At 41.2% G+C, this 13,342-nt stretch overlaps 1 protein-coding gene across 6 annotated transcripts in view; it reads left to right on the top strand.

The window, feature by feature from the left end:
* The window catches only part of DENND1A (DENN domain containing 1A), a 290,292-nt gene that overhangs the window by 147,989 nt on the left and 128,961 nt on the right, over window positions 1-13,342 (top strand). For all 6 annotated transcript variants that reach the window (XM_058159046.1, XM_058159045.1, XM_058159047.1 and 3 more), the window contains 2 exons: window positions 1,607-1,717; window positions 9,744-9,844. In XM_058159046.1, the coding sequence (XP_058015029.1) occupies window positions 1,607-1,717; window positions 9,744-9,844 (212 nt within the window). The remainder of the gene's footprint in view (window positions 1-1,606; window positions 1,718-9,743; window positions 9,845-13,342) is intronic.

Genomic DNA, 13,342 nt, shown 5'->3' with positions numbered 1-13,342 from the left:
CTATTTATCTATCTATCATCTATCAGCAAGTACCTGGAAACAAGCAACAGTATAGACATAGACATGGACGCATGAAAAAAAAATTGGCACAAAAAAGGAGGATATAAGTAGGCAAAACATAGCCAGAAACCCATAGAATGATTACATATAATTGGGGACAGTAAGACAGGGACGGTAGGCACACTGATGCGCTTATGCACGCCCCCTTAGGGACCTCTTAAGAAACGTGAAAGGTCCACGGTAGACAGTTTAAGGTGAAAAGGTATGGGGATTAGAGACCCTAACAACAGGATCAGGTAGAGTGTTCCAGACATTTACTACTCTATTGCGGAACTCATATTTCCTACAATCAAGATACATGATAACAGTATTCCAGGATTTGAGGGAGTGCCAAAAAGAAGGGGGGGGGTCAACTTATTTTCCAAAGACAAGAAACTATGGATGGAAACTGATCAAGGAGAGAAACCACCTGGAATTAAGGAGAAACTTCCTGACAGTGAGGACAATTAACCAATGGAACAGCTGGCCACCAGAAGTTGTGGGCGCTCCATCACTGGAGGTTTTTAAGGAAAGACAAGACAGTCACTTGTCTGAAATGGTATAGGGTCTCCTGCTTGAGGGGGTTGGACTAGAAGACCTTCAAAGTCCCTTCCAACCCTATTCTGATTATTATTGTCAGGCTGCCTCTGATTATATCTAGGAAAGAATACACCTTGACTTCATTTGCAAATAAAGAAAAGTACTTTTACTAGTTACATCTGGATAGCAGCAGTTCTAAGTTGAATCTGAGACAGAATATGGTTGACAATCTGTATCACCCTATTCCTCCCTCCTCTTTCCCAAAAGGTCATCAGGTCTGGTCCAATGCCAGCTCCTTCCCGGGGTCCCGTGGTAATCTTCTTCCGCAGGTCTCTGGTTGTCAATCAAATCAGGAATGCAATGTCCGTTAGAGTTCGCGCTCAAACATTCCTGTTGAATTCAAAACATTAATCTCCCCTCCCACCTTAATTATGTCAGACCGACACTCTTAAAGGCCCCTCTCTACTTAACTTGAATCCAATAACTATTTACATTAGAAATACAATCCCATTCTATCTAACAACTGAATATAAGGAGTACAAAGAGATACGAAGTTTGGAGTGGAGGCTGACATTCGGCCCTCCTGCAACAAGGACGTCAGTCCTAGAAAGAAAAAAGAAAAGTTAGGGTTTGTCAGGATATTTTTTATAGAATTGAGCTATCTTTTCTGAAGCACGAACATCTTCCTTGTTCACCCATTTGTCACCAACTCAAATATATCAAGGAGAAACTTCCTAACAGTGAGGACAATTAACCAGTGGAACAGCTTGCCTCCAGAAGTTGTGGGTGCTCCATCAATGGAGGCTTTTAGGAAAAGACTGGACAGCCATTTGTCAGGAATAATCTAGCTTGAGCAGAGGGTTGGATTAGAAGACCTCCAAGGCCCCTTCCAGCTCTATTCTGACGGATTGATTAAGGTTTCTATCCTGCCGTAGATGCTAACTTGAGAGTCACTACTGTGGAGTGCCACTCCTTCCTTTGCTGGAAGACAATTTCCTAAACATCCTTCACTTCTTTTCCTTCCTAGAGAAATCTGACCGAGTATTTTGTAGCCGTGGACGTCAACAACATGTTGCATTTGTACGCCAGCATGCTCTACGAACGGCGCATCCTCATCTGCTGTAGTAAATTGAGCACGGTAAGTTGGAAAAGTAATGGTGATTATTATTGTTGTTATTATTATTATTATTATTATTGAATTTATATCCCGCCCTTCTCCGAAGACTCAGGGCGGCTTTCATTGTGTAAGGCAATAGTCTCATCCTATTTGTATATTTATATACAAAGTCAACTTTGATGCTTTAGGCTTAACTTTCCTTTCAGTCTGTGTTTCTGGTGGAGACAGTAGCAGTGGTGCCTAATGGGCGAATCCAGTCTTGTTAGAAGTTTGATCAGCTCTGTCTCCTGGATCCCAATCCTTATGGACTAACCGAGTGGATTCTTACACAGCAGGGGTGAAATTCAGCCGGCTCCTACCGGATCGTGCGATACGGTACGACCAGGGGTGAAATGCTCCTGGTTCGGACCGGATCCCCCGATCTGGTAGCAGTGGTGGTGGCTGGTTCGGAGAATCGGTAGCAAAAATTCCTGCCCCCCTCCCCGTCCCAGCTGAGCCACGCGATCATCAGAGGGTTGTTTTTTTTAATTATTTTAAAAGCATTTTTTCTTCGGCCGAAAAAGTGCTTTTAAAAGTAAAAAAAAAAAAAGCCTCTGATAATCGCGCGGCTCAGCTGGGATCATCAGAACCCTTAAAAAGCATTCTTTTTTTTTTTACTTTTAAAAGAATAGGAATAGGAATAGAATAGAATAGAATAGAATAGAATAGAATAGAATAGAATAGAATAGAATAGAATAGAATAGAATAGAATAGAACAGGAATGGAATTCTTTATTGGCCAAGTGTGATTGGACACACCAGGAATTTGTCTTGGTGCATATGCTCTCAGTGTACATAAAAATAGAATAGAATAGAGTAGAGTAGAGTAGAGTAGAGTAGAATAGAATAGAATAGAATAGAATAGAACAGAATAGAATAGAGTAGAATAGAATTTTTTTATTGGCCAAGTGTGATTGGACACACAAGGAATTTGTTTTTGGTGCATATGCTCTCAGTGTACATAAAAGAAAAGATACCTTCATCAAGGTACAACACTTACAACACTTAATGATAGTCATAGGGTACAAATTTAACACTTAATGATACAACACTTAGTGATAGTCATAGGCTACAAATAAGCAATCAGGAAACATATATAAGGGTAAATATGTCTGTTGTGTTTTAAATGTTGGAAAATTCAATAAATACTATTTTTTTTAAAAAGTACTACACATTTATTTCATGCAGCCTACACACAACACACTGGAGAGGGTGTTTCATCCTGCCCCAGAGAATAGGATTGAGCCACGGTGGCACAGTGGTTAGAGGGCGGTACTGCAGGCTACTTCTGCTGACTGCCGGCTGCCTGCAATTTGGCAGTTCAAATCTCGCCAGGCTCAAGGTTGACTCAGCCTTCCATCCTTCCAAGGCTGATAAAATGAGGAACCAGATTGTTGGGGGCAAGAGGCTGACTCTGTAAAGCACTTAGAGAGGGTGGTAAAGCATTATAAAGTGGCATATAAGTCTAAGTCCTAGTGCTCGTGCTATCTATCTATCTATCTATCTATCTATCTATCTATCTATCTATCTATCTATCTATCTATCTATCTATCTATCTACTGTATCCTATCTATCTATCTATCTATCTATCTATCTATCTATCTATCTATCTATCTATCTATCTATCTATCTATCTATCTATCTATCTATCTATCTATCTATCTATCTATCTATCTATCTATCTATCTATCTATCTATCTATCTATCTACTGTTTCCTATCTATCTATCTATCTATCTATATCTATCTATCTATCTATCTATCTATCTATCTATCTATCTATCTATCTATCTACTGTATCTATCTATCTATCTATCTACTGTATCCTATCTATCTATCTATCTATCTATCTATCTATCTATCTATCTATCTATCTATCTACTGTATCCTATCTATCTATCTATCTATCTATCTATCTATCTATCTATCTACTGTATCTATCTATCTATCTATCTACTGTATCCTATCTATCTATCTATCTATCTATCTATCTATCTATCTATCTATCTATCTATCTATCTACTGTATCCTATCTATCTATCTATCTATCTATCTATCTATCTATCTATCTATCTATCTATCTATCTATCTATCTACTGTATCCTATCTATCTATCTATCTATCTATCTATCTATCTATCTATCTATCTATCTATCTATCTATCTATCTATCATCTATCTATCTGTCTGTCTGTCTGTCTGTCTGTCTGTCTGTCTGTCTGTCTATCTATCTATCTATCTATCTATCTATCTATCTATCTATCTATCTATCTATCTATCTATCTATCTATCTATCTACTGTATCCTTCCTATCTATCTATCTATCTATCTATCTATCTATCTATCTATCTATCTATCTATCTATCATCTATCTACTGTATCCTTCCTATCTATCTATCTATCTATCTATCTATCTATCTTATCTATCTATCTATCTATCTATCTACTGTATCCTATCTATCTATCTATCTATCTATCTACTGTATCTATCTATCTGTCTACTGTATCCTATCTATCTATCTATCTATCTATCTATCTATCTATCTATCTATCTATCTATCTATCTATCTATCTATCTATCTATCTATCTATCTATCTATCTATCTATCTATCTATCTATCTATCTATCTATCTATCTATCTATCTATCTATCTATCTATCTATCTATCTATCTATCTATCTATCTACTGTATCTATCTATCTATCTATCTATCTATCTATCTATCTATCTATCTATCTATCTATCTATCTATCTATCTATCTATCCATCTATCTACCATGTTCCCCTGAAAATAAGACCCTGTCTTACATTTTTTTGAACCCTGAAATAACCACTTGGCCTTATTTTCGGGGATTTCTTATTATTTTGGGGCACCTGGAGGAAACCAGAGGAAATGGCGGGGACCGGCTGCGCATGCCTTTAAATATTTTCGGGGAGGGCTTATTTTGGGGGGGGGGCTTATTTTAGTGCATGCGCACAAAAGCCCGATGGGCTTATTATCGGGGGATTTCTTATTTTTGGGAAAACAAGGTATCTGTCTATCTCTATCTAAGAGCCACGGTGGCACAGTGATTAAAATACAGTATTGCTGGCTAACTCTGCCCACTGCCAGCAGTTCGATCCTCCCTGGCTGAAGGTTGTTGACTCAGCATTCCGTCCTTCCGAGGTGGGTCATATGAGGACCCAGATTGTTGGGGGCAAGAGGCTGATTCTGTAAACCACTTAGAGAGGGCGGTAAAGCACTGTGAAGCAGTATATAAGTCTAAGTGCTATGTCTATTGTGTACTAATAAAATAATAACAAAGCTGGAGTTATTTTCCGTACAGCTACAGTGGTGGTCTACCCTAATAAAACCTTCTTTGTGCGGAAAATGCAAACTTTTATTTCTTGAGGTCGGTGCTTTTGGAAATAACATTGAAGCGGTGTTCACAGGACTCACTGTTGTTTTTGTATGTCCGTATGGAAGGATAGATTTGTTGTTTGCTTGTTTTCTGGAGGCAAAAAAAGAAAGAAAAAGAAAAGAAAAGAATGGATAAATGATGCTTTCAAATGGACCTCCTCCTGACCTCTCGGCAAACTCAAATGGGGCAAGATAAGATTTTTGGTTTTCCGCAATTTTCTTTGATAAGGATTCCGGCTTAATGCTACTTAGAGTCCATCAAGAGCCCAAGTAGATGAAAGCTGCAGCTCACTTAAGCTCACTCTCCTTAGCAGTAGCAATAGGTTGCTCTTGGTTATTTGTCTTTTTTTTAAAAAAAGAAAATGTTAAGCTTTTCTAGCTGTTTGGCTCTGTAAATAGGTATTGATTGGATGGATAGAGGCTGTTTGTTCATTTCATTTCATTTGGCTTTCCCGTGGATAAATGGCAAATTAATTTATTTCCCCTTCTCTAATGCTGTTGACTTAGTCATATAGTATTGGGTGGATTTTGGAGAGGCGCCACATCCTGATTTTGATAACAGAACAGAACAGAATAAGAAAAAAATAAGAATAAAGAGAAGAGAAGAGAATAAAAAAATAAGAATAAGAATAGAATAAGAAAAAATGAAAATAAGAATAGAATAGAATAAGAAAAATAAGAATAAGAATAAGAATAGAATAGAATAAGAAAAAATAAGAATAGAATAAAATAGAATACAAAAAAATAATAAGAATAGAATAAGAAAAATAAGAATAAGAATAGAATAGAATAAGAAAAAATAAGAATAGAATAAAATAGAATAGAATAAGAAAAAATAAGAATAAGAAAAAATAAGAATAGAATAGAATAAGAAAAATAAGAATAGAATAAGAAAAATAAGAATAACAATAGAATAGAATAAGAAAAAATAAGAATAGAATAAAATAGAATAAGAAAAAATAAGAATAGAATAGAATAAGAAAAATAAGAATAGAATAAGAAAAATAAGAATAGAATAAGAAAAATAAGAATAACAATAGAATAGAATAAGAAAAAATAAGAATAGAATAAAATAGAATAAGAAAAAATAAGAATAGAATAGAATACGAAAAATAAGAATAGAATAGAATAAGAAAAAATAAGGAATAGAATAGAATTTATTTTTATTTATTTTTATTTGCATTTGCATTTATATCCCGCCCTTCTCTGAAGACTCAGGGCGGCTTACACTATGTTAAGCAATAGCCTTCATCCATTTGTATATTATATACAAAGTCAACTTATTGCCCCCAATACCTTATTACCTACCTTATAAAGGATGAAAGGCTGAGTCAACCTTGGGCCTGGTGGGACTTGAACCTGCAATAATTGCAAGCAGCTGTGTTAATAACAGACTGTCTTAGCAGTCTGAGCCACCAGAGGATAGAATAGAATAGAATAGAATAGAATAGAATAGAATAGAATAGAATAGAATAGAATAGAATAATAACTTTATTGTCACTTTGAATGTACCCTGACTCATTAAAATGAAATTTCATTGCACACAGCTCTCAAAGGGTGACCGCCACCAATATACACTACGCAAACATGACAAAATAAATAAATGAACACAAAATTATACATATGTACCCAGTAGTATTAATTGAACTGACTTCTAGCAAAACCAGCAGTGAAAAATAATTTTTCCCCCCTTTTACGATAAAACTGCCTGCCATTCCAAACAAAACAAAAAAACCCGATTAATTTTCTAGTACGTTCAATATAAACCCGTATTTACTGTCACAAAGGAGCGTGGGGATGGATGAGGGTGAATTCTGAAATACGTTCAGACGTGGGCAATTAGCCGATTGATCCCATGTTCTCATTCAGGGGTCTTTGCTCAGTTTTTTTCCGCCTAACTAGAGCATTTACATAGCTAAGCCTCTTGTTCTTCAGGTGAAGATTATTAAGAACTGCTATTAAGGAATGTTTTTCTTCCTAGAAAGGCATTTAGGAAAAAAAAATTAGCAGGCAAAAAAAAAATTTTTTTAAATCCACACATCTACACACCCACGCAGTGTACTTAGAAATTCTTATAATTCAGGCAGGAATTCCAAATTAGGTGCACAACGGCAGTATTATATAGAATAAAATTCTGGTTTTTGCATTAAAAAGTTTCTTGGTCACAAAGCCCGCTTTGGGACTATCCTTGCCTTGTCTGTCTTTTTCTTGGGTGTAATTGTTGAGAAGAGGGGAAGTATCCGTTGTCAAAGCAGCAAATGACCCCCCCCCCAAAAAAATGTTATTTTTTGAGAGTTTTTTTTAATGGCTGTTTTCCTGCATTGGATATTCCCAAATCCCAAGCTCCATTTCAGGACCTTTGGCCAACCTCTTTCAAATATACCAAGTTTGGCCAACATCCTACTGAACAAAACATCTTGTAGAGAGTAACCCTTAGCTAATGAAAATATGGGGATTGCGAGCGAATAAAATCGCAGGAGTGGTTGCTGAGTTCCTTCAAGCTTTGTGGTAGAAGCAGAGGGGGCATTCAGCGGTCCGTATCCTATTTAGGCACATTTTTTGAGGCCAGATGCATGCACGGAAGGCGTTGCATGGAAGACCGGAGGCATGCGTGCGGGCAGGGCGAACCGGTGGTAGGAAAATGTGAAACCCACCTTTGAAAGATGACTTTGTGGTGGCTTGTTTTTACTTACCACCCTCGTCTGTGATTTTACGAAGCAAAGTCTCCTGAGGTGGTTCTATAGCAGGGGTAGTCAACCTTTTTATACCTATTGCCCACTTTTGTATCTCTGTTAGTAGTAAAATTTTCTAACCACCCACCAGTTCCACAGTAATGCGCCGTGTATCGTCGTCTGCACATGCCTCTTGCGCATCGTGGATTGGGTTTGGGGGGGCGCCGGCTACCAGCTTTGTGAGTTCACCCAGGTCTGCAGGGGTATCTTCAAAAATATTCCAATCAGTGCTGTCAAAGCAAGCCTGTAGCTTTAACTTTGCCTCCTCAGTCCAAGTATTCACTGATTTAATTGTTGGCTTTGTGGTTTTAAGTCTTTGCCTGTAAGCAGGTGCAAGGTGAATCATGCAATGATCAGAGTGTCTTACAGCTGCTCGTAGTAAAGACTGATAAGCATCTTTTAGTGTTGTGTAGCAATGGTCTAAAGCCTTTCGCGCATCGTGGATTGGGTTTGTGGGGGGCGCCAGCTACCAGCTCTGCTTGTCTGTTACAGCTAGGTGGTGTGGGGGGAGATGCGTGAACTATTCTGGGACGAGGCTCTTTTGTTTGCGGTCGCCCTATAGCACTATTTAGTTTCACTTACGTAATGTGAACTAAACTTATGCGCGGGTGATACAAATAGTATATTTTCAGAAATTTAAATTGTCACGGAATTTTATGAAAACCTAATGAAAATGTTTTTAAATAATGCTATGAAATTTTTTTTTAAAGTCAATTAAATTTTTTAAAAAAGGAAAGTGCTTCAGTATCGGACAGAACCCCTACCGCCCACCATGAAAGCTGCAACGCCCACTAGTGGGCGGAAGGGAGCAGGTTGACTACCACTGCTCTATAGTCTATGAGTTTTTTGAGTTTTTAGCCTATGAGTTTAGAAGAAGCCTTCCTATTCTACTACCTCTTACAATACTATATGACACAGTATTGAGATCTTCAAGTTTCTGGGTTCTAAAATACTTCAGGAAACGGACACCGAATGTCAAAAACGTCACCAGAAAAACAGGAGCTGAAGAAATATTATTATGTAAGCAAATTGACCCAGGCAATACACTGTTCACAAAGCACTTATGTATGTTAATTGAAAATGTATAAATACATTGTTAAAAAAAAACATCACAGGTCATCAGAAAAGCACAATAAAGAATGTCCTTCCTGCGTCAACTCAGGAAGCTCAAACTGCCCAAGGAGCTGCTGATCCAGTTCTACAGAGGAATGATGGAGTCTGTCATCTGCTCCTCTATAACTGTCTGGTTTGGTTCTGCAACCCAACAAGACAGACACAGACTTCAGAGGATAGTTAGAAGTGCAGAAAAATGGGGGGGGGGACTATTTTTTGCGTCTAGTTGTTCTGGTGTGCAGTGCCCTATAGCGTAGTTTTGATGGTAGGAATTGAAACAGTTTATGTCCAGGATGCGAGGGGTCTGTAAATATTTTCCCAGCCCTCTTTTTGACTCGTGCAGTATACAGGTCCTCCATGGAAGGCAGGTTGGTAGCCATTGTTTCTTCTGCAGTTCTAACTATCCGTTGAAGTCTGTGTCTGTCTTGTTGGGTTGCAGAACCAAAATACCGTGGCTGTATTTTGTGATTGTGGTCATGACTGATCCCTTGTTGCTTGTACGTACACCGAGAGCTTCTCCACTAGAGACAAATCCCTTGTGTGTCCAGTCACACTTGGCCAATAAAGAATTCTAGTGTATCTTAGAATCCTCCCCCCCACATGTCCACTCCCATTCTGAAGAATCACCTTTTCCAAAAGTGCTGGACCCCAGTTAGCATTCTCTATCTGGAGGTCACACAAGAGTTGTGTTGTGTTGTCTTGGGGGGGGGGCGGTTACCTGTTTTTGCCAGGTGAGCTGATATTTTGTCATTTCTATGCTTTCAGTTAACCGCCTGCGTCCACGGCTCGGCCTCCTTACTTTACCCAATGTTTTGGCAGCACGTTTACATCCCAGTCCTGCCTCCTCATCTCTTGGACTACTGCTGGTAAGCATATGTGCCTCTTCTCAGGGATCTTTCTGAAGATCTCAGGGGTTTAAACGATTACTGTTTTCTGAAAGGTCTCCTATTCAACATACTTACAGTTTTCGGTTTCAAACAGCGTTTCCTCAACTTTGACCACTTGAAGGTGGGTGAACTTCAGCTTCCAGAGTTCTCCAGCCAACACGGAGTGACTGTGATGCTTCTTGGTGGACAGCTGGCCTGGACAGATGCTGGATGTTTTAGGAGTAGGCAGAAGATCTTGAAGGGGGTCCTTGGTGCTCTCTGAGCTTGTTGGTTTCCTTGCCGATGTTTCATGACCCAACTAGGTAATATTATCAGTGCTAGAAGGGAGGAGGAGGACGAGAAGAACCGTGGGGTCCTTGGTGCTCTCTGAGCTTGGTGGTTTCCTTGCAGACGTTTGATGACCCAACTAGGTAACAATATCAGTGCTAGAAGGGAGTGGTGTTTGTTGTCTCTCCCTTCTGGCACTGATGGGTAATGAAACCTCTGCAAGAAAACAACCAAGGTCAGTGCTATATATACAGGTAGCAAGGCCCATTCAATAGCACTGATGAAGTTACCTAGATTGGTAATGAAATGTCTACAGGAAAACAGCCAAGTTCAGAGAGACCAAGGACCCTACAGTCTCCTCCTCCTCAACCATCTCCTCCTCCTCCTTCTCCTCCTCCTCTTCCCCCTCCCCCCACCCTGTCCGCTCTACCACTGATGATGTTACCCAGTTGCGATAATGAAAGATCTGCAAGAAAACATCCAAGTTAAGAGAGCACAAAGGATCCCACATTCTCCTCCTCCTCCTCCTCCTCCTCCTCTTCCTCCTCCTCCTCCTCCTCCTCCTCTTCCTCCTCCTCCTCCTCCTCCTCCTCTTCTTTCCACCCCCTCCCTTCTAGCACTGATGATGCTACCCAGTTTGGCTAATGAAACGTTTGCAAGAAAACATCCAAGTTCAAAGACTACCAAGGACCTCACAGTCCTCCTCCTCCTCGCCCTCCTCCCACTTTCTCCCCTCTAGCACTGATGATGTTATCTAGTTGGGGTCATGAAATGTCTTCAAGAAAACCACTAAGCTCAGAGAGCACCAAGGACCCTTCATTTCAACCCTGAGCTACAAGCATTCTCCTTTATTGGTATCAGATGATCTTCCTGGATCTTTTGAACCTTTGGTCTTTCTTCTCACTTGGAAAGCCTTTGGAAGAAAAGAACAACTGGACCAAGATGTCCATTTTTCCCAAACCCTCTCCTCTCAGCCAGGAGGATAAATAAAGGAATGTATAACAGAAATATTCAATCCTTGGGCAGGTGGGTGTCCATTGTCTCCTTCCTATTGTTACAGCTTGATAGCCCTTCTCCTTCTAGATCTTTCAGGTCTCCAACCAGGCATGAAATTCAGCAGGTTCTGGAGAACCGGTAGTGGAAATTTTGAGTAGTTCGGAGAACTGGCAAATACCACCCTCTGGCTGGCCCCAGAGTGGGGAGGGAATGGAGATTCTGCAATATCCTTCCCCTGCCACGCCCACCAAGCCACACCATGCCCACCAAGCCATGCCCACAGAACCTGTAGTAAAAAAAAAAATTGAATTCCACCATTGTCCCCAACTAACGTCTGTTGGCTGGAGACTCTGGAAGCTGAAGTTCAACACAGCCGGACATCCGAAGTCGGCATGCATCTGATGCTTTGTTGTCCAAACCATGCAGCTCCTCCCTTTCCCTTCAGGGGCTCAAAGCCACACAGATTGTGTTCCTTTCCCCCATTTTTGCGCACAGAATTCAGTGAATTCTGGCTTGGCGAGGGAGAAGCAGAATAACAGATCTGGAAAGGACCTTGTAGATCTTCTGGTCCAACCCCCTGCTGAAGCAGAAGACCCTAGACTATTCCAGACAAATGGTTGTCCAATCTCTTCTTAAAAACCTCCAGGGATGGAGCACCTACGACTTCTGGAGTCAAGCTGTTCCACTGGTTCATTTGTCTCACCGCTAGGAAGTTTCTCCTTAATTCCAGGTTGCTTCTCACCTTGATTAGGTTTCCTTCCGCTGCTTCTCGTCCTGCCTTCGGGCGCTTTGGAAAATAGTTTGATCCCCTCGTCTTGGTTAGGAGCCCCTCAAATATCGGAAGACAACTATTGCATCTCCATTAGTCCTTCTTTAGACATACCCAATTCCTACAACCATTCTTCGTACGTTTGAGCCTCCAGGCCCCTAATCATCTTTGCTGCTCTTTTCTGCACGCTTTCTACAGCCGTGATGGCAAACTTATGGCACGTGGGCCCAAGGTGGCACGCAGAGCCATTTTTCCGGGGATGTGAGCTGTCACCCAACTCACCTGCAGCTGCACATGCGCGTGTGCCCCAGCTGGTGTTCAGGCCTCCAGTGTGCACAATTCAGGGGACCCAGCTGGTTTTTGGAGCTCTCCTGCACATGCGCGCGTGTTGGCGCAAGCACGTGAGAGTACTTGTGCACCGCATGTGCATGCATAGATAGCATTCGTGCACATGCATTGCACGTGTGGAAACCATGCACATATGGTGCAATTGTGGGCATAGCGCACGGGGAGCCACACGAAAGCCGCCCACATGCGCAGATGGCGTGGTTGCGCACTCAGCGCACGGGAGGTGTTGTGACTCCGGCTCCCGAGCCTGTCCTCATGGAGGAAGATGACTCTGAAAGTGATGGGGACCTGACAAGGCCTCCCTCTCCAGGACCCTCCTTTCTGGCAAAGCCTCAGGTTCCAGCTGAAGGCCAGGAGGAAGGCATGTCAGAGCACCTACTAATAGGGAGTGATGAAGATCAATCTTGGATTGATCCCAGCAGAGTTGGAGGGAGAGGCGTGCACAGCAAAGGAAGAGGTGTGGAAGGGCCAGAGATTGCTGAGTCATTGAGCCATGCCCCACAGGGGATAAAAGTGGGTGGGGTTGCTCTGCAGGCTCTGTGACGGACAAAACCTGCATATCGTGAGCTTCAGATGGGAGATCTTTTGGAATTAAGGCTTGGACTTTGTGAACGACTTCTGACTACTCTTTGAACTCTTGGTTGCCCCAGCAATGGACTACAGATACGCTGACTCCTGTTTCTAGAGGTGATAAGAAACTTGGCAGGCATTTGGAGAATAGCTGCCAGAACTTTTATCTCCTAAGGGGCTTCAGGTCGCCTTGTAAAAATAACTTACTGGTAGACGCCATTTGCTCATGTGTCTTCCTAAGTGTGGTGGGGGGACAGAACAGGAGGCACATGCAAAAGCCGTGCGCATGTGCAGATGGTGTGGTTGCATGCGCATTAGCGCAGATAGCACAGGTGCGTGCAAAGCACGTACCTGTTTGGCACTCGGTGAGTAAAAGGTTCGCCACCCCTGTTCTAGAGTCTCAACAACTTTATGTCGAGTCTCTGGAAAGAGTGCAGACAAGAACAGCGTAATGCTGAACTTCTGTGGTTGAGGGTAGAGTGGTCTGATGCTGTCACTCCGTCTCCCTAAATGACAGTTTTCTGTTC

Source organism: Ahaetulla prasina, chromosome 16 (assembly GCF_028640845.1).
Source record: "Ahaetulla prasina isolate Xishuangbanna chromosome 16, ASM2864084v1, whole genome shotgun sequence".
Taxonomy (NCBI): Eukaryota; Metazoa; Chordata; class Lepidosauria; order Squamata; family Colubridae; genus Ahaetulla; species Ahaetulla prasina.
The sequence above is the reverse complement of the archived record's forward strand: the minus strand, read 5'-3'. Positions and strand labels throughout refer to the sequence as shown.